Here is a 22533-nt window from a genome sequence, read left to right as displayed (position 1 = left end):
GTAGCACTTCATTTTAGAAGTACAACCCCTAAAGAAATTGAAAAAAACCATAAAATTACTCAAAAACTCAGATTCCTGTGGATACGATGGCATGGACCTTGCTGTTGGTGGGGAGGCTTGCGTGCCTCAGTGACACAGATAGCCGTACCGTAGGTGCAACCACAACAGAGGGGTATCTGTTGAGAGGCCAGACAAACGTGTGGTTCCTGAAGGGGAGCAGCAGCCTTTTCAGTAGTTGCAGGGGCAACAGTCTGGATGATTGACTGATCTGGCCTTGTAACATTAACCAAAACGGCCTTGCTGTGCTGGTACTGCGAACGGCTGAAAGCAAGGGGAAACTACAGCCGTAGTTTTTCCTGAGGACATGCAGCTTTACTGTATGATTAAATGATGATGGTGTCCTCTTGGGTAAAATATTCCGGAGGTAAAATAGTCCCCCATTCGGATCTCCGGGTGGGGACTACTCAAGAGGATGTCGTTATCAGGAGAAAGTAAACTGGCGTTCTACGGATCAGAGCGTGGAATGTCAGATCCCTTAATCGGGCAGGCAGGATAGAAAATTTAAAAAGGGAAATGGATAGGTTAAAGTTAGATATAGTAGAAATTAGTGAAGTTCGGTGGCAGGAGGAACAAGACTTTTAGTCAGATGAATACAGGGTTGTAAATACAAAATCAAATAGGGGTAATGCAGGAGTTGGTTTAATAATGAATAAAAGAATAGGAGTGCGGGTAAGATACTACAAACAGCATAGTGAATGCCTTATTGTGGCCAAGATAGACACGAAGTCCACACCTACTTCAGTAGTACAAGCTTATATGCCAACTAGCTCTGCAGGTGACGAAAGAATTGAAGAAATGTATGATGAAATAAAAGAAATTATTCAGGTAGTGAAGGGAGACAAAAATTTAATAGTCATGGGTGACTGGAATTCGAGAGTAGGAAAAGGGAGAGAAGTTAACATAGTAGGTGAATATAGATTGGGGCTAAGAAATGAAAGAGGAAGCCACCTGGTAGAGTTTTGCACAGAGCATAACTTACTCATAGCTGATACTTGGTTCAAGAATCATAAAAGAAGGTTGTATACATATCAGAAGCCTGGAGATACTGACAGGTTTCAGACAGATTATACAATGGTAAGACAGAGATTTAGGAACCAGATTTTAAATTGTAAGACATTTCCAGGGGAAGATGTGGACTCTGATCACAATCTGTTGGTTATGAACTGTAGATTAAAACTGAAGAAACTGCAAACAGGTGGGAATTTAAGGAGATGGGACCTGGATAAACTGACTAAACCAGAGGTTGTAGAGAGTTTCAGGGAGAGCATAAGAGAACAATTGACAGGAATAGGGGAAAGAAATACAGTAGAAGAAGAATGGGTAGGTTTGAGAGATGAAATAGTGAAGGCAGCAGAGGATCAAGTAGGTAAAAAGACAAGGGCTAGTAGAAATCCTTGGGTAACAGAAGAAATATTGAATTTAATTGATGAAAGGAGAAAATATAAAAATGCAGTAAATGAAGCAGGCAAAAAGGAATACAAACCTCTCAAAATGAGATCGACAGGAAGTGCAAAATGGCTAAGCAGGCATGGCTAGAGGACAAATGTAAGGATGTAGAGGCTTATCTCACTAGGGGTAAGATAGATACTGCCTACAGGAAAATTAAAGAGACCTTTGAAGAAAAGAGAACCACTTGTATGAATATCAAGAGCTCAGATGGAAACCCAGTTCCAAGCAAAGAAGGGAAAGCAGAAAGGTGGAAGGAGTATGTAGAGGGTCTGTACAAGGGCAATGTATTGAGGACAATATTATGGAAATGGAAGAGGATGTAGATGAAGATGAAATGGGAGATATGATACTGCATGAAGAGTTTGACAGAGCACTGAAAGACCTGATTCAAAACAAGGCCCCGGGAGTAGACAACATTGCATTAGATCTACTGACGGCCTTGGGAGAGCCAGTCCTGACAAAACTCTACCATCCGGTAAACAAAATGTATGAGACAGGCGAAATACCCTCAGACTTCAAAAAGAACATAATAATCGCAAAGAAAGCAGGTGCTGACAGATGTGAAAATTACAGAACAATCAGTTTAATAAGTCACGGATGCAAAATATTAACACGAATTCTTTACAGACGAATGGAAAAGCTGGTAGAAGCTGACCTTGGGGAAGATCAGTTTGGATTCCATAGAAATATTGGAACACGTGAGGCAATACTGATCCTACAACTTATCACAGAAGCAAGACTAAGGAAAGGCAAACCTACGTTTCTAGCATTTGTAGACTTAGAGAAAGCTTTTGACAATGTTGACTGGTATTCTCTCTTTCAAATGCTGAAGGTGGCAGGGGTAAAATACAGGGAGCAAAAGGCTATTTATAATTTGTGGCAGATGGCAGTTATAAGAGTTGAGGGACATGAAAGGGAAGCAGTGGTTGGGAAGGGAGTGAGACAGAGTTGTAGCCTCTCCCCGATGTTATTCAATCTGTATATTGAGCAAGCAGTGAAGGAAACAAAACAAAAATTTGGAGTAGGTGTTAAAATCCATGGAGAAGAAATAAAAACTTTGACGTTTGCCGATGACATTGTAATTCTGTCAGAGACAGCAAAGGACTTAGAAGAGAAGTTTAACTGAATGGATAGTGTCTTGAAAGGAGGATATAAGATGAACATCAACAAAAGCAAAATGAGGATAATGGAATGTAGTTGAATTATGTTGAGTGGTGCTGAGGGGATTAGATTAGGAAATGAGTCACTTAAAGTAGTAAAGGAGTATTGCTATTTGGGGAGCAAAATAACTGATGATGGTCGAAGTAGAGAGGATATAAAATGTAGACAGGCAATGGCAAGGAAAGCATTTCTGAAGAAGAAAAATTTGTTAGCATTGAATATAGATTTAAGTGTCAGGAAGTCGTTTCTGAAAGTATTTGTATGGAGTGTAGCCATGTATGGAAGTTAAACGTGGATGGTAAATAGTTTGGACAAGAAGAGAATAGAAGCTTTCGAAATGTGGTGCTACAGAAGAATGCTGAAGATTAGATGGGTAGATCATATAACCAATGAGGAGGTATTGAATAGGGTTGGGGAGAAGAGAAGTTTGTGGCACAACTTGACTAGAAGAAGGGATCAGTTGGTATGACATGTTCTGAGGCATCAAGGGATCACCAATTTAGTATTGGAGGGCAGCGTGGAGGGTAAAAATCATAGAGGGAGACCAAGAGATAAATACACTAAGCAGATTAAGAAGGATGTAGGTTGCAGTAGGTACTGGGAGATGAAGAAGCTTGCACAGGATAGAGTAGCATGGAGAGCTGCATCAAACCAGTCTCAGGACTGAAGACCACAACAATAACAACATCAAGTAGGATTTTAAAATCACGTGCAGACTTAATTAGTTATATATTGTGTTATTTGTGTAACCAATCTATGGAAACTGGTGTGTTCCCAGATACATTAAAACATGTAGTAGTGATGCCAATCCACAAAAATGGAGCAAGGGTATCCAACTATCAGTCCATCTCCCTGCTGCCAGTATTCTCAAAGGTATATGATAGGATTTATAGTCACACTACACAAAATGGCTTACTGACTCCTACACAGTTCGGCTTTTGTAAGGGCTCCTCCACAGACAGATGAAGTTTTAGGTGAACTAAATTACAAAACATATCCAATGGGGATATTTTGTGACCTTGCCAAGGCATTTGATTGTGTAGATCACAACACACCCTTAAAAAAGCTTCCACATTATGGCATTAAAGACAAATCTTTGACTTGGTTAGAATCATACTTACGGAACAGGAAGCAAAGGGTTGTCTTAAGGGGGACAGGAACAGCATTAACTTCAGACTGGGGAAATACAAAGTATGGAGTCACACAGGGCTCAATTCTTGGGCCATTAATTAACCAGATCTCCATTAATGATCTACCAATCACAATTAACAACAGAGCAAAAATAGTAATGTTTGCCGATGACACAAGTATCCTCGTAAAAGGACCCAACTGCACAATGTAGGATACTGCCATGACAGTCTCTACTCAAGTATACAAATGGTTCGCTGTGAATAGCCTAACCTTAAATATTTCAAAAGCCAATATAATACAGTTTCTGACAAAAAATAAAAAAATAAAGCTCCTGAAATACATGTTAACAATCACAAAATTAATGAAACCAAACATACAAAATTCCTAGGTATTCAGATAGACAGTCACCTAATATGGAAAGAAGAAATTGATCAGCTGGTCAAGAAACTTAGCTCATCGTGCTTTGCACTAAGAGCTCTTCATCAGTTAGTAGGCAGAGAAATAATGTTGTTGTCATATATTGCATATTTCCATTCTGTTCTCTCCTACGGCATAATCTTCTGGGGAAATGCTGCAGGTGTTCAAAAAGTCTTCAGAATACAAAAACCAGCAGTGAGGCTAATATGTGGGGTCCCTAATGGGACATCTTGCAGAGGTCTCTTTAAATCTCTCAGGATACTTACCATCACAGTTCAGTATATATATAATCACTGATGTTACTTGTAGCCAACAACAGGGAACTGTTTCAGAAAAATTGTGACATCCACAACCATGACACAAGACAGGTGCAGTTAAAACTTGTATTCATTCAAACCATGACCATGAAGAAAATTTACTTCCTTATATATGCCAGTAGCATAAAAATATGCACTGTCACTTATTCTACAATTTTAAACAATCACTTAAACTGTATTTGGCATAATGCAGGCTTTAATACTGCATGCAAGTTATTGTTCTTGTAAAACATACCAATGCCTGTGCAATGTGATGTATCAATGTTAATGTACTACTGTAATTGCATCAATTGACTTGTCCTATATTACTTGTACACTGGCTGTATAATATGTAATCAACAGGGCCAAATAAATAAATAAAAATACAAGAGACAGAGAATGCTATCACCAAACTAAAAAATAAATTTTCCTGTGGTAAAGATGACATTCTTGATTTATTTATTTTATTGTGAGTACCGTTGATCCTGATAGCAATGGAGTTGCAAGGATATGCAATGAGTCAGTATTTTTACAATGTTAACAATACAGCAGCATGCAATATGGTTAATTCATGACAAGACTCATAGTAACAACACGGAACAATAGAAGAAATAAAAACAAATTACATACATCAGAATTAACACTTACACATACACATTCAAATTACCAATATCAAAGTATTTGAGCAACAATATAACACTACAGCAACAAATAATTTACATTTATACTTACATTGAGTGGCTAACTCAGTTGTATAATAAAAATTTGCTCCTATGCACTAAAAAAATTCACTAATTGAATAGAATGACTTTTGTATTAGGTATTCCTGCAGTTTTCTCTTGAACTTTGGTGTTTCAGGAGCAAGACTTTTGATGACACTGGGTAAAGCATTGTAAATTTTGATGCCTGTATAATTTACTCCTTTCTGTACAGTTTAACTGGTTACTATGAAAGTCCTCTTTTGACCTTTTGACATGACCATGATATTTATTATTGGTTTTGAAGAGAGAGTGGTTTTTATTAATGAAACATACAAGGGAGTATATGTACTGAGATATCATTGTAAATACCTGCAGTTTCCTAAACTGCATGAGTGCCTTAGTTGCACACCACTCATGATGCATATAGCTCTTTTCTGAGCAAAAAAAACTTGTTTTGCCAAGGGCTGGTTGCCCCAAAGGATGATTCCACAAGACAAAAGTGGATGGAAATATCTGAAGTAAGCAGCTCTTATGGCATCCTTATGTGTGGTTGATGTAATTATGTGTAAGGCAAATGCTACATGTAACCTTCTTTCTAGATCTAGGCTACAGTTGGACCAATTTAGTTTGCAATCTATGTTCACACCCAGGAATTTAGCTGAGTGGACTTGCTCTATTTGTTGTCCATTACATGATATAGTTATATCCCCCAGTTCTTTATGTGCCATATGAAACTGTACATAATGAGGTTTTTTTTTGTATTCAGAGAGAGTCCATTACAGTTAAACCATTTCAGAATATCATTAAATGCTTTGTTCACAGACGTTTCCCAGTTGTTCCCTGTTGCTTTATCAACTAGAACAGAAGTATCATCAGTGAATAGGGTGAACTTGCTCACTGATGTGTGCAGTATGGGAGGTCATTATAAATATAAGAAACAGTAAGGATTCCAACACCAAGCCTAAAGGCACTCCAGTGTTGACTGTGCCCCACTTGGATAAAGCTGGGATTCCATTACGGTCAGTAATTATTACCCTTGTTTCCTATCTGTAGGGTAGGATTTAATCCATGTCCCTATTATTCCACTTGACCCATAGTAGTCTGCTTAATTTAGCAGAATTTCATGGTTGACACAGTCGAAAGCTTTGGATAGGTCACATAGGATTCCAATTGGTGCCAATTTTTTGTTAAGAGAGTCGAGAATTTGAATGGTGAAAGAGAAAATAGCATTATCAATTGATAGGCCTTGCTGGAAACCAAACTGACATTGATAACATTGACTGAGAATGTTATGGCCTGTCAGGTGATTAACAGTGATCTTGTATACCACTTTCTCAAGAACCTTTGAAAAAACTTGTTAGCAGGGATACTGGGCAGCAGTATGTTACATCAGTTTTTTCGCCTTTCTTGAAAAGTGTTTTCACACAGGCATATTTTAATCTAAATGGAACAATACTTTGTTTTAGGGATTCATTAAAAATGTGACACAAAACTGCATTTATATAGCAATGACAATGTTTAAGTATCTTAGTTGAAATATTATCAGCCCCAAAAGTGTTTTCTGGCTTCATCTCTCTGATTGTCTTAGTGATCTCACAAATTGTTATGGGGGTTATCTGCATCTGGCAATCTCTGGCATTGTTAGCTTTATGCAGAAGGGCCAATTTTTTCTGCAGCTGTTAAAAATGTTTATTGAAGATATTAGCAACTTCCTCAGTATTTTTTACAATGTTTCCATCCTGAATTAATTCTATGTCAGTCATGTACTCTACTTTTTTATCATTCTCTGTTTTTATAACTTGCCAGATGGTTTTTGATTTGTTGTTTGACTTGTCAATTTCACATTGTTATGCACATAGTTTTTGATTTTTTTATTACCCTTTATAAATATTAAAATACAATCTATAGTCCTCCTTTTCGATGGGATCATTAGATAGCCTTAGGGATTCATATAAATTTCTTTTTGTTCAACAGGAAATTCTGATTCCTTTAGTAATGCAGGGTTTCCATTCTGCAGCCTGAGGATTGTTTCTCAAGATTATTTTTGGGAATACAGCTTCAAACAATGACACAAACTCATTAGAGAACAGATTAAATTTTTCATTAATATTCCTCTCCATAAATACAGGGGTCCAGTCAATCTGCTGTAAGAAAAGACTGAAGATTTCTAAGGTATCATTATTGACTGGCCTGAGAGTTTTAAAGGAGTGTTTCAGTATATCACACAGCTTGATATCTTTTACTGTAAGCAGCTGACCATCATGGCCTGACAGACCATTGAGAATTTGACTTACAATAATACTGCTGCTTCTGTATCTGTCCAGGAATATATTGTCAATTAGGCTCTTACAAGAACTAGTTACTCTAGTTGGAAAGTTAACTATTGAAATTAGATTAAATGCTTCCATCGGCACTATAGTTCTCTTCTACTGTTATTTGCAGTTAAAAAGTTAATATTAAAATCACCCATGATAATTAAATCCTTATGTTTTGAATATTGGTTCAAAAGTCGTTCCATGTGTTTTAGAAAGATACATATATTCCCTACAGGGGCCCTGTAAACTGCCAAAATTATAACTGATTTATTACTTGTAGTAATTTCTGTTTCACTGGCTTCAAAGTGAGAATCTGCATCAAAAGTACTTATGTCTAGGGATTTATATTTTACATTAGTTTTAACATAGATTGTAGTCCCTCCTTTCTCATTTTTATGAGGGTGGTTTGAAAAGTTCTGGGAATCACCATGAGAGGTCAGAGCTAGAACAACAAATTCTTCACATGATATTTATTGGTCTGTTGCCTGTAAACATGTGCCACAGCAATGCTCTTGGAAGACAGCTGTGGCAGTCACATGGCTCTGTTGTTGTTCCTGTGTAGTGATTTGCGAAGATGGAAAAAATCGAGATTCGAGCAGTGCTTAAGTAGTTCATGAAGAAAGGTATGAAAGCAAAGGACATTCATGCTGATTTCCAGAATACACTGGGGGACTCTGCTCCTTCATATTCAACTGTTGCCAAGTGAACAAAAGAATTTAAATTTGGTTGGGAGAGCTCAGATAATGATCCATGCAGTGGTTGGCCAAGATGTGTCACTACTCCAGAAATCATAGCAAAAGTGAACAAAATGGTCATGGAGGATCACCAGTTGAAAGTGCATGAAACTGCTCATGCTTGCCAGATGTCATCTAAAAGTGTATATCACATTTTAACTGAAGAATTAGAAATGATAAAAACTATCTGCAAGATAGTTGCCGCAACTATTGACGCTGGATCAAAAATGCATGAGAATGGGCATATCGGAACAATGTTTGGGGCATTTTAGGAGAAACAAACAAGATTTTTTGTTAGGTTTGTGACCACACATGAAACTTGGGTGCACTACTATACCACAGAGACAAGACAACGATCAAAGCAGTGGAAACATGATGGTTCCCCAACACCAAAGAAAGCCAAGACAATTCCTTCAGCAGGAAAGGTCATGGCATCAGTGTTCTGGGATGCAAAGGGGATTCTGTTGATAGATTATCTCCCCACTGGGCAAAAAATTACTGAAGAATACTATGCTGACATTTTGTACAAATTGAAACAAAGGATACATGAAAAATTCCAGGTTTAGCAAGGAAGAAAATTACACAAATTAAGGTTTGAATTGTTGCAACACGCACCTTATTCATCTGATATGGCTCCCTCAGACTTCCATCTCTTCCCAAAACAGAATATTTTTCTTGGTAGACGAAAATTCACTTCAAACAAAGAACTGATAGCCACAGTTGACAATTATTTTGCAGGCCTGGAGGAAACTCATTTTCGAGATGGGATCAAGTCACTGGAACATTGTTGGACCAAGTGCATTAATCTACAAGGAGATTTCATTGAAAAATAAAAATTCTTCAGTGATGTATGTACTTTTTTTCTATTCCATTCTGAGAACTTTTTAAACCAACCTCGTATTAATGATATCAGTTTGTTTAAAGTGTTTGATTTGTTGAAAAAAATTCTCAGTTTGCATCTCTCAAGCAATGGAAATTCCAGATAGGAATAACAACAATGTAGGAAAAGGCAGATTGCTACTCAGCATAAGAGGACATGTTAAGTTGCAGACAGGCACAATCAAAAGACACTCACATATAGCTTTGGGCCACAGCCTTCACCAGTAAAGGAGGAGACACACACACACACACACACACACACACACACACACACACACATTAACTACGCGATATTTTATGAATAAAATTTGGTGGTACAAAAATATTACTTTCTTTAAATCTTCATTTTGCCAGTGTACAAGCAGGTGACAGCCTTCCATGTAATGTTACATAAATGCTAGTTTTAAGCATTAGATACAAGCATCAGCTGAGCAGTTTAAAAGAGGAAAAGTGGATTTCTTCAAAGTAGTTGATTATATATTTATAAAATATTGTACCAATCCCCCTAATCAACAAGTCTGAGGTGCTGTCTTTCGCTGAAACTGAGCCAGTGGGACTCACTTCAGCTGTTTTGGCAAAACCTGTTTTGCCTGGTTTCAGGAGGAGGCAAATGCAAAAGGGTAGAGGTCCATTAATCATTGTCAGTTCAAATGTGCAGTGAATGATGGTACCCATTATGGAAATGGCACAAGGTGCACTAAGTGTGTATGCCTGGGGGCCTCATTCAACATGTGCACATAAAATAATACAGACATAGTTACCATCAGAGTTAGTAGATTATCAGTGATCATAAAGCACTGTCAGTACACTTTACTGAAGCAGTTTACATTGACTACTTCTATGTGTTAATATATAACTTGACTCTGTTCACACTCCTGAAAGCTTTCCTGTATGGTAGCAGTAGTAAAACACTATGTGTGAATTAATTAATCAAATAATTAATTAATTTATTGATGCACTGCTAAAAATTGTCCTGTCTCTATGTATGCAATTACCTCTCTGTTGAACCAGAAGGTCATGCACCAGTGGAAGGAAGAGTGCTGAAAATAATGGACAATAATCTGGGGTTGACAAAATTGACTATTCAGTTGTGGTTTTCCTTTCTCCAGTCCAGAGACATTGATCTATCTCCATATAGGACTTTGTTCTCTAGGGCATTGTTATCTACTCTGGTGGGAGAACCTACTTGTTTATGGCACAGATAGCATACACACTTCAGTTTGTCACATTTTAACATAGTGCATTTAATGTTCTGATATGAGTATATGTGTATATATATAAGTTTATATTTAAAAACAAAGATGATGTGACTTACCATACGAAAGCACTGGCAGGTCGATAGAAACACAAACAGACACATACATACACACAAAATTCAAGCTTTTGCAACAAACTGTTGCCTCATCAGGAAAGAGGGAAGGAGAGGGAAAGACGAAAGGAAGTGGGTTTTAAGGGAGAGGGTAAGGAGTCATTCCAATCCCGGGAGAGGAAAGTCTTTCCGCTCCCGGGATTGGAATGACTCCTTACCCTCTCCCTTAAAACCCACTTCCTTTCGTCTTTCCCTCTCCTTCCCTCTTTCCTGATGAGGCAACAGTTTGTTGCAAAAGCTTGAATTTTGTGTGTATGTATGTGTCTGTTTGTGTTTCTATCGACCTGCCAGCGCTTTCGTATGGTAAGTCACATCATCTTTATTTGTAAATATATTTTTCCCAGGTGGAATGTTTCCCTCTATTATATATATAAGTTTAGATTTTCTATCTATGTATTTCAAAATGAGTTTAGTGTAATATATGCTCTACAATGTTTGTGAATTGTCTGCACTTCTTAATCACCTTAACTTCAGTCTAAACTCTTAAGCTCAACTTTTTAATGTGACTACAGAGTGTCCAGTACATCAACTTTCAATTTACTTATCAGTTTTTACCCATCACTTTGCACCATCTGCTGTGGTACTTTAGTATAATCTTTATCAACAATTCTCTTCATTTTTCACCAAAGTTTTAAGACTGGATCCAGTTCCAGTTTTATTGTGTGCTTTTTGGTTGATATTGATTCATAAAATTGATGTGTAGAACATTTAAAGCATAATTTTAAACTTTAAAACTAGCTGTTTAACATATCATCACTAGTCATGTGAAATAACATTTCTGTCCAATAAAGCTAACACAAAGTCTGAAAAAGTCAAGATTACTCACATTAAACTTACAAACATGCACATTCTCCCCAAAATTAAATTTCAAAATAAATGTGTAACATACCATTATAACCATTAAGGCAGGTTAGCCCCTCAATGCCACAGACCTCATCAGCAGCTGAAAAATCCAAGATCCAAATTAAATTACAGTCTGCCTTAAAATATGACCCTCCTTATCAAGGAAAAAAATACTTACAATTTGGCATCATATGATGGGTACAATTGCAGAACTTCAAATGGTGTTGTTTGTGGCACTGAACCAGACATGTTGTGAAGCTATAATATGGGTACACACCTGTGGGAACTTCATTACGAAACAGACAATCTCTTCCACTGGGTTCTACCTCATACAGCATTGGATCATTGACTACCTCCTTCACCTGTTAGGAATCCCATGTGATGATAAAAGTAGTTTCAAACAAAATCATAAATGTTTATATAAATTGTCTGGTGATATATATAAACTTTTAACTATAATAGGAGAGATTCTGTGGCTACTGTGAGTAATCTGTATATTCGCATTCCTCATATGATTAAATAGAAAAGTTTGCAAAGAAACCAGATGTTTGTATCTGTAACCACACTAATATTATAAAGTAACTCCATGTGTTATGTTTTATGATTAAACTGTTGAACCAAGTTTGATAAAATTTGGTATGTAGAGTACTTAAAAACTGAGGAAGAACATAGGCTACTTTAGAAAGTGTGTAGTAAGACATAATTGTTGACTTAAGAAGATAATACTTACTCTTTGAAAAAACTATTTACTCTTTCACTTTCCAACTTGATCATCTTTGGAAAAATACTTTTATTGGTTTATACGTTCTATGTGATATGATTCATTGTAATCAATAAAATGCATATTTAATTCTCAATATGTTTAGTCCATACTTCCATACTAATACAAGTATTATTAATTGTGGAAGTAACTCACTCTGTCACATTTTCATTACAATATTGCTGAACTGACTCTGATGGTATTTGGTATGGAGGTAGGCTACCTTAGAAATCTGTAGCTTTTTGAGTGTTAATAAAATTTTTAAATATAGTACACATGAGTGGCATGCAGATGACAGTGGTATAATGGTTGACAACTCTTAGTGTCTATAGATTATCCTGTGGAAGTGCAAATCCAATGTTATTGTGCACATGATTTATTATATTGAGTTGTTACACCACCTAGCATAGCTGGAGAATTTTGGTGGGGATACAACAATAAACTCACACAGTAAGAGCAAGAACCAAATTTAAAACTATATTTTCTGTGGAAGTGCAAATCCAATGTTATTGTGCACATGATTTATTATATTGAGTTGTTACACCACCTAGCATAGCTGGAGAATTTTGGTGGGGATACAACAATAAACTCACACAGTAAGAGCAAGAACCAAATTTAAAACTATAACTATAAGCATCGCAAATGTAAGACTTGATTTAGCACACAGTTCTAAGAAAGCTCAAGATATGAAAGTTACTAAAATCCAACAAATCTCAGAGCAATCTCACATCCATTGGAACTTGAATGCAGAATGTCAGGTGGCCTTAAGAGCTACAGAGACATTAGAACAGCCAAATGCCCATCACATTTTAGGTGCTGAGCTTCATGTGCCTCATATAGCTTCCAAGACACTTGAGGACTCACAGTGACGGTGTCATTTAAAGGCCATATGACAAACAGAGAGTCATATCTTTACATGAGGAATATTGGAGTCTTTTTCTAAGGCTACATTTGATTGTGATGTATTAACTGACTATCTTAATCATACATCAGTCCTCTTAGGGAGACAGATGCAAAGTGTAGGCACCATATGCTATTGAATAGGAGGGAGAAAAGTTGCTCTGGTGACAAAATATCACATACAATACTAGATGAACCAGAGAAATGCCTAAAAACTCTACTTCTGCATGGATGTAAGGAATTGAGGCGTTTTTAAGCATAATTAGAAAATATAATGTGTAGTGTCTGATATGACATACAGAAAAATAATAGAAACACATTCATCATGTACCTACATGCTCCCACAGCTTACATTTTTATGCAAAAGTCTCTCCACCACTATATCCACAGACATCTCATAATATTACTAGCTTATTTACTCACCATCACACATCATAACAAAACTACCAATATGTGAGCAAAGCAGTGTGTAATAGAGAGTTACTATAAAAAAAAGGAAATTATGTTTAACATTGTTCCCAAAAATTTCCAAACATTTTTGACTGATTTACTTCAAATTTTTACATAACTAATATACAGGGTGGTCCATTGATAGTGACTGGGCCAAATATCTCACGAAATAAGCATCAAATGAAAAAACTACAAAGAACGAAACTCGTCTAGGGTGAAGGTGGAAACCAGATGGCGCTATGGTTGGCCCGCTAGATGGCGCTGCCGTAGGTCAAATGGATATCAACTGCATTTTTTAAAACAGGAACCCCCATTTTTTTATTACATATTCATGTAGTACATAAATAAATATGAATGTTTTAGTTGGACCACCTTTTTTGCTTTGTGATAGACAGTGCTGTAATAGTCACAAATGTATAAGTAACATTGCACCAGTGCGGACGGCATTTGCTTCATGATACATTATCCGTGTTAAAATGGACCATTTACCAATTGTGGAAAAGGTCAATATCATGTTGATGTATGGCTATTGTGATCAAAATGCCCAACGGGCATGTGCTATGTATGCTGCTTGGTATCCTGGACAACATCATCCAGCTGTCCGGACAGTTCACCAGATAGTTATATTATTTAAGGAAACAGGAAGTGTTCAGCCACATGTGAAACGTCAACCACAATCTGCAACAAATGATGATGCCCAAGTAGGTCTTTTAGTTGCTGTCAAGGCTAATCCGTACATCAGTAGCAGACAAATTGCGCGAGAATTGGGAATCTCAAAAACATCGGTGTTGAGAATGCTACATCAACATCGATTGCACCCATACCACACATTTCTATGCACCAGGAATTGCATGGCGACGACTTTGAACATCATGCAGAATTTTGCCACTGGGCACAAGAGAAATTACGGGACGATGACAGATTTTTTGCACGGATTCTATTTAGTGATGAAGTGTCATTCACCAACAGCGGTAACGTAAACTGGCATAATATGCACTATGGGGCAACGGAAAATCTATGATGGCTGCAACAAGTGCAACATCAGCGACCTTGGCGGGTTAATGTATGGTGTGGCATTATGGGAGGGAGGATAATTGGCCCCCATTTTATTGATGGCAATCTAATGGTGCAATGTATACTGATTTCCTACATAATGTTCTACCAATGTTACTACAAGATGTTTCACTGCACGACAGAATGGTGATGTACTTCCAAGATGATTGATGTCTGGCACATAGTTCGTATGCAGTGAAGCGGTATTGAATAGCATATTTCATTACAGGTGGATTGGTCGTTGAAGCACCATACCATGGCCTGCATGTTCACCGGATCGGACATCCCCAGATTTCTTTCTGTGGGGAAAGTTGAAGGATATCTGCTATCATGATCCATCGATGCCTGACAATGTGCGTCAGCGCATTGTCAATGAATGTGTAAACATTACAGAAGGCGAACTACTCACTGTTGAGAGGAATGTCGTTACACACATTGCCAAATGCATTGAGGTTGACAGACATCATTTTGAGCATTTATTGCATTAATGTGGTATTTACAGGCAATCACACTGTAACAGCATGCGTTCTCAGAAATGATAAGTTCACAAAGGTACATGTATCACATTGGAACAACCGAAATAAAATGTTCAAATGTACCTACGTTCTGTATTTTAATTTAAAAAACCTACCTGTTACCAACTGTTTGCCTAAAATTGTGAGCCATATGTTTGCGACTATTACAGCGCCATCTGTCACAAAGTGAAAAACGTGGTCCAACTAAAACATTCATATTTCTTTATATACTACACAAATATGTAATAATAAATGGGGGTTCCTATTTTTTTTTTTAAATGCAGTCCATTTCAATTTGACCTATGGCAGTGCCATCTAGCAGGCCAACCATAGCGCCATCTGGTTTCCCTCTTCAAGCTAGACAAGTTTTGTTCTTTGCAGTTTTTTTGTTTGATGCTTATTTCGTGAGATATTTGGCCCGGTCATGATCAATGGACCACCCTGTATATGATATATAAATATATCTATCCTATTATATCATGACAAGTCATTGTTTTCCATTGTTACCAAAAAACTCAAAAAATACTTCACCAATCTACTTCAAATTTCTGCATGATACTCTAATGAACATTGAAACAGACATGGACTATAAATACAAATTGAATATATAAACCTGAAGCATTGATACCATCATTCTTGAAATTATCTTGATAAATTTATTCAAAAATTTTACATATTACTCTAATAAATATTCAGAAGTACATTACATGAGCTGTATATATACACACATCAAAAAAAAATTTTGAGTCACCTCGGTTTCGAGAGTTCTGGAACCTGTACAGCAAATTGGAATAGAGGTCAGTATAAACATCATTTCCGCCATTTTTATTGCTCATGAAAACTGCACATTGCATGTTGTACCACCATAAAGCAAGACCTTCAGAGGTGGTGGTCCATATTGCTTACACACTGGTGCCTCTAATACCTTGTAGCATGTCCTCTTGCACTGATGCATGCCTGTATTCGTCATGGCACACTATCCACAAGTTCATCACGGCACTGTTGGTCCAGATTGTCCCACTCCTTAATGGTGATTCGACGTAGATCCCTTAGAGTGGTTGGTGGGTCACGTCGTCCATAAATAGTCCTTTTTAATCTATCACAGGCATGTTCATTATGGTTCATGTCTGGAGAGCCTACTGGCCAATCTAGTTGAGCAATGTTGTTATCCTGATCGAAGTCATTCACAAGATGTGCATGATGTAGATGCAAACTGTGATCCATGAAGATGAATGCCTTGCCAATATGCTGCGGATATGGTTGCACTGTCAGTCGGAGGATGGCATATACGTATCATACAGCCATTATGGCATCTCCCATGACTACCAGCAGCGTACGTTGGCCCCACATAATGCCATCCCAAGACAGCAGGGAACCCCCACGTTGCTGCACTTGCTGGATATTGTGTATAAGGCGTTCAGCCTGACCGGGTTGTCTCCAAACACGTCACCGTTGATTGTCTGTTTGAAGGCATATGCGACACTCATTGGTGAAGAGAACGTGATGACAATCCTGAGCGGTGCATTTGGCATGTTGATGAGCCCATATGTACTGCACTGCATGGTGTCGTGATTGCAAAGATGGACCACACCATGGACGTCGGGAGTGAAGTTGTGCATCATGCAGCCTATTGTGCACAGTTTAAGTCATAACAGGACGTCCTGTGGCGGCACGAAAAGCATTATTCAACATGCTATCAGGGTTCCTCCAAGCCATAATCTGTAGGTAGCAGTCATCCACTGCAGTGGTAGCCCTTGGGGGGTCTGAGCGAGACATGTTATTGACAGTTCCTGTCTCTCTGTATTTCCTCCATGTCCAAACAACATAACTTTGGTTCACTCCAAGATGACTGGACACTGCTCTTGTTGAGAGCCCTTCCTGGTACAAAGTAACAATGCGGACATGATGGAACCACCATATTGACCATCTAGGCATGGTTGTACTACAGACAACATGAGCCATTTACCTCCTTCCTGGTGGAATGACTGGAATTGATTGGCTGTCAGACCCCCTCCATCTACCGTATTTACTCGAATCTAAGCCACACTCGAATCTAAGCTGCACCTGAAAAATGAGACTCGAAATCAAGGAAAAACAATTTTCCCGAATCTAAGCCGCACCTGGAATTTGAGACTCGAAATTCAATACGAGAGAAAAGTCTTAGACCGCAACTCCAAATCGAAACAAAGTTGGTCCATTGTAACATGAGACACAATTTAGGTCGAAAGGATGAAGATACAGCTACAGTAGTTTGATTCGAGTCGTAAGCTTAACAGTTAAGATTTACCAAGCAGCCATAGCTATGTGTCAGGCACTCTATCCGTATTTATACGGGTACCCTTCCTTTTTCACGTGCTTCGTCTGGTTTGAATCGATTGCTTATTGTGCTTTGATCTGATAAGTGCTGTTCTCTTTGTTATAAGTGTTTACATCACTCTAAGCTGAAACTGCATTATTGTACTGTGTCATGCATTGTTTGTCGCATTCTGATAATGAGTGTTTACGACCTGTAGCCGCTCGCAGCATGGCTTACTTTTGTGTGCACTAACACCGCTTACAATAAAAAAAAGGAGAGGAATTGTCTCATAAGCATAATGATCAACAAGAACCAAATAATATACTGTGTATGATAGAAGATGTTCTGAACGAGAGTTTAGCAAAAATTTTTCTCCGTTTGAAAATCTTTGCAGACGCCTCTTTAGTACATTACATTCTGCACAGAAATTAGAGTCATCTTAGATTTAAAAATCTAGTCAGTTACCTTGCTTCATTTCTGACTATCACTATTGAGCATAAGAATAATATGAATATAAACATGACATGATATGTATATTCTTCCGTGTTTGCTGTTGTCTCACTCTAGTTTCGTAGTTTATTAGGCAGACAGGATTTAAATGAGATAGCAGCAAACACAAAAGAATACACGGCATTATGTTTACATTCTTCTACCTTTTCTTTTAATTTATTTGCTGGTGCAGAGGTTTTGGTGCCAGTATTTATCTACCAATGATATCTTCTTTTCAACAGCTGCCATGCCTTCTGCACCAAGAAAAGCCCTCCCATACATCCTAGCCACCCATGGATGACACATATGCAGTGACCAGAACTCCCTTGCCAGTATACTGAAATTCTCTTGAAGCCCTTCACAGATATGTACTACCCTCCAAATCTAATCCACAAACAGATTTCCCATTCCCTATCTTCACACACTCACAATCCTCCCATCACTCCCAAGGATTAGCTTCAAAGGAGCACCCTCCCCATCTTCCAATGCCACCCTGGACTGGAACAGCTCAACCATATCCTTCATCAGGGCTTTGAATTTTGTATCCCTGCAGTAGATAGATGTGCAAGACCTTCCCAATCCTTCCACCCAGCACATCCTATTCCAGTCCTGTCACAGGCTTATCCTATCATATCAGAGGCTAGGCTGCCTTGGAAATCAACGCTATCATATATCAACTCTGCTAAAAACACTGAACAAACATTTGTATTGGTATGGCTACCAGCCAGCTGTCCACCATAATGAATGGCCATTGCCAAACTGTTTCCAAGAACAAAGTTGACCACCTGGTGACACAACATGCAGTTGAGCACAACATGCTCAATTTCAATGGCTGCTTAGTAACCTGGACCATCTGGATCCTTCCCTCCACCATCAGCTTCTCTGATTTATGCAGATGGGAGTTATGCTTGCAACACATTCTTTGCCTGTCCCCACACCCTTCCCCAACAGGTTACCCTTGCTCCATCCTGTCACCCCCTCACTATTCACACCCCCATGTCACTCTCAGCATGCGCCACTCCCTACAGGCTCAGCCAACTGTGCAGCACATACCTAGTCCATGTACCTGCCACCCATTCCAGTCGCAATCCTAGACAGCAAACTGACTGCCCTCCTCTGAGTTACTAGCCACCCACCCCCAATCTCTCTCCCTTGCTCCTCTGTCTATCTCCCTCCACCCACCCCATCAGACACAACCCCCACAACAACCTGTTCCATCTGCCAAAATGCAACACTGGCACTGCTGGTCCAGCCAGCATCATGTAGGATCATAGATGTGTATACACATACATTAAAATGTAACCAGTTTTTGTGGATGCAAAACTGTTTACTTATTTTCTTGATTTTTCAGTTATGTTGAAATGGGGTGAATATCTTTCACTGCATTAATCTCCATCTCTAAGAAAGTTTGGGTTGTTTGTATGTCAGAAGCTACTCATCAAAACTGCACAGTCAAAACATTTAAATGCTTTTTTAAAAAAAAATAAAAACAAAAAAGCTTGTTCATTCCACGACAAAAATGATGTAGCATTGACCCTAAAAATCAGAAAATACTAGTCATGCTATTGCTACAGCGCAAGCCCTTATATGTGTTTTAACAATTGAATTGTGAGAAGATACATGGCTTTAAACAGAGTTTTTAAAGTTTATTGTTAAAATTAGATTATTTTTCCTATTAGTTTACAGAATTTGGCTCTACTATTTGTGCCAGAATGTTAAAATCTTGACTATTATGGTCATATTGCACAAAATACCATTCTACAATAGTGTTGAATTATATACTTTCATAACATATTAGGTACAGATTCCATTCTAATAACAATCTTTATGATTAGCTGGAAAAAAATTACATCACTTTTCTACATACTAACTTCTAAGTACTAGTTTCAACATTTGTTTATAGTGGCTTTTAAATATTTTCAGTTACTCTCCTATTCTGCTAGTTTATACACACACACATGCCCACACTATTGTGCATAAGAATTAAGAGCAAAACTTTGTCATAGTATACATGTAGCAGAATAGGTATATGTTAAACAATAATTTTTGTGTTTGTATCTGTCTGTGTAGCAAAGAGGTGATAATGACAGTTAATTGATCATATTACACAGACATCTGAGTACAGAATATCCTTACATAAAACATTATCACATAAATTATTAAAGACTGCTCCCCTTTTTTAACAAATATCATTTTGTGTGTCCTTTCTCTTCTGTATGGGTCCATAAATAGAGTTAAAATTCAAGTTTGAAACAGCATCACATAGTGCATCATTTCATCTCCAATATATGCAGATTGGTTGATCTTCCCTAAAATGATATACAGGGTGTTACAAAAAGGTACAGCCAAACTTTCAGGAAACATTCCTCACACACAAAAAAAAAAAAAGATGTTATGTGGACATGTGTCCGGAAACACTTAATTTCCATGTTTGAGCTCATTTTAGTTTCATCAGTATGTACTGTACTTCCTCGATTCACCACCAGTTGGCCCAATTGAAAGAAGGTAATGTTGACTTCGGTGTCTGTGTTGACATCCGACTCATTGCTCTACAGTACTAGCATCAAGCACACCAGTACGTAGCATCAACAGGTTAGTGTTCATCACGAACGTGGTTTTGCAGTCAGTGCAATGTTTACAAATGCAGAGTTGGCACATGCCCATTTGATGTGTGGATTAGCACGGGGCAATAGCCATGGCGCGGTACGTTTGTATTGAGACAGATTTCTAAAATGAAGTTGTCCCGACAGGAAGACAATCAAAGTAATTGATCAGCGTCTTAGGGAGAATGGAACATTCCAGCCTATGACTTGCAACTGGGGAAGACCTAGAGCAAAGAGGACACCTGCAATGGACGAGGCAATTCTTCGTGCAGTTGATGATAACCCTAATGTCAGCGTCAGAGAAGTTACTGCTGCACAAGGTAACGTTGACCATGTCACTGTATGGAGAGTGCTATGGGAGAACCAGTTGTTTCCATAACATGTACAGCATGTGCAAGCACTATCAGCAGCTGATTGGCCTCCACGGGTACACTTCTGCGAATGGTTCATCTAACAATGTGTCAATCCTCATTTCAGTGCAAATGTTCTCTTTAGGGATGAGGCTTCATCCCAACGTGATCAAATTGTAAATTTTCACAATCAACATGTGTGGGTTGATGAGAATCCACACGCAATTGTGCAATCACGTCATCAACACAGATTTTCTGTGAACGTTCAGGCAGGCATTGCTGGTGATGTCTTGATTGGGCTCGATGTTCTTCCACCTATGCTCAATGGAGCACGTTATCATGATTTCATATGGGATACTCTACCTGTGCTGCTAGAACATGTGCCTTTACAAGTATGACACAACATGTGGTTCATGCACGATGGAGCTCCTGCACATTTCAGTCGAAGTGTTCGTACGCTTCTCAACAACAGATTCGGTGACCGATGGATTGGTACAGGCGGACCAATTCCATGGCCTCCACACTCTCCTGACCTCAACCCTCTTGACTTTCTTTTATGGGAGCATTTGAACGCTCTTGTCTACACAACCCCGGTACCAAATGTAGAGACTCTTCGTGCACGTATTGTGGACGGCTTTGATACAATATGCCATTCACCAGGGCTGCATCAGCGCATCAGAGATTCCATGCGACAGAGGGTGGATGCGTGTATCCTCGCTAACGGAGGACATTTTGAACATTTCCTGTAACTAAGTGTTTGAAGTCATGCTGGTACGTTCTGTTGCTGTGTGTTTCCATTCCATGATTAATGTGATTTGAAGAGAAGTAATAAAATGAGCTCTAACATGGAAAGTAAGCGTTTCTGGACACATGTCCACGTAACATATTTTCTTTCTTTGTGTGTGAGGAATGTTTCCTGAAAGTTTGGTAATACCTTTTTGTAACACTCTGTATAGTCTCACAGGTCAGTCACCAACAGGTCAGTCAGATGACAACTATGTAAGGTTTATACGGTATCAAATGATCAATGCATGAATAAAGCTTTACAGTTTTGAATGTCATACATTAAAATTCAAATAACTTAGTTAAATTATTATCAATTAGTATGAAGTATAGGGCAAAATTTTACCATATGTATAAGCTCATAATAAATGTAGTATTTTGTTCTGACAGTGGGATGCTTGTGGGTCATGTGGAGCCAAAGCTTACAAGATAACTTGGTAACTAAATTAATTGGTAATTCATTTCAAAGTGAAGCTAGTATTTTGTGTATGGTACAATTTTTATGTTCAATATATGACAGGTGAACATCTTCCACTTACAAGCTACCATCAAGAAAATAATGTTTTCACAATTATGTCAATAATTTTGTCATCAAATCTGACATGAGTTGTAGTTTCTCTTCATAAGGTGTAAACAGTTTCATCCTTACAAATATTCTTGAGAAGTGGTCAGTGTAGCCAGTGTACTACTTGGATTATTTGTAAGTTCTATAGCTTATTCAAGAATGGTCTTTTTATGTAGCCTTCATTTCATCATGTTACACTAAATTTGATCTTCAACAGTTAGGATACAAATCATATCAGGTATATGGTCAAACATGTGTACACAAAAATTAAAGTATTAATCAGTTCTGTTTCATTTGTTACAAGCTTATGAGTGTGCTGATTTCATGAAGATATAGATCAATAATTATGACAATAATCTCTTACTTCTCTCATATAACTTCACAAATGTAATAAAGCTGTTGTAACTAAATTCG

The 22533-nt window shown here is 38.0% G+C and overlaps 1 protein-coding gene across 1 annotated transcript in view; it reads right to left on the bottom strand.

The window, feature by feature from the left end:
* The window catches only part of LOC124545333 (sodium channel protein Nach-like), a 150602-nt gene that overhangs the window by 56300 nt on the left and 71769 nt on the right, over nt 1-22533 (bottom strand). The window contains exons 7-8 of the mRNA XM_047124233.1: nt 11534-11717; nt 11402-11455 (exon numbers count right to left, since the gene is read on the bottom strand). Coding sequence (XP_046980189.1) covers nt 11402-11455; nt 11534-11717 — 238 coding nt within the window. The remainder of the gene's footprint in view (nt 1-11401; nt 11456-11533; nt 11718-22533) is intronic.

Source organism: Schistocerca americana, chromosome 8 (genome assembly GCF_021461395.2).
Source record: "Schistocerca americana isolate TAMUIC-IGC-003095 chromosome 8, iqSchAmer2.1, whole genome shotgun sequence".
NCBI lineage: Eukaryota > Metazoa > Arthropoda > Insecta > Orthoptera > Acrididae > Schistocerca > Schistocerca americana.
This window is presented reverse-complemented; position numbering and strand designations above follow the sequence as displayed.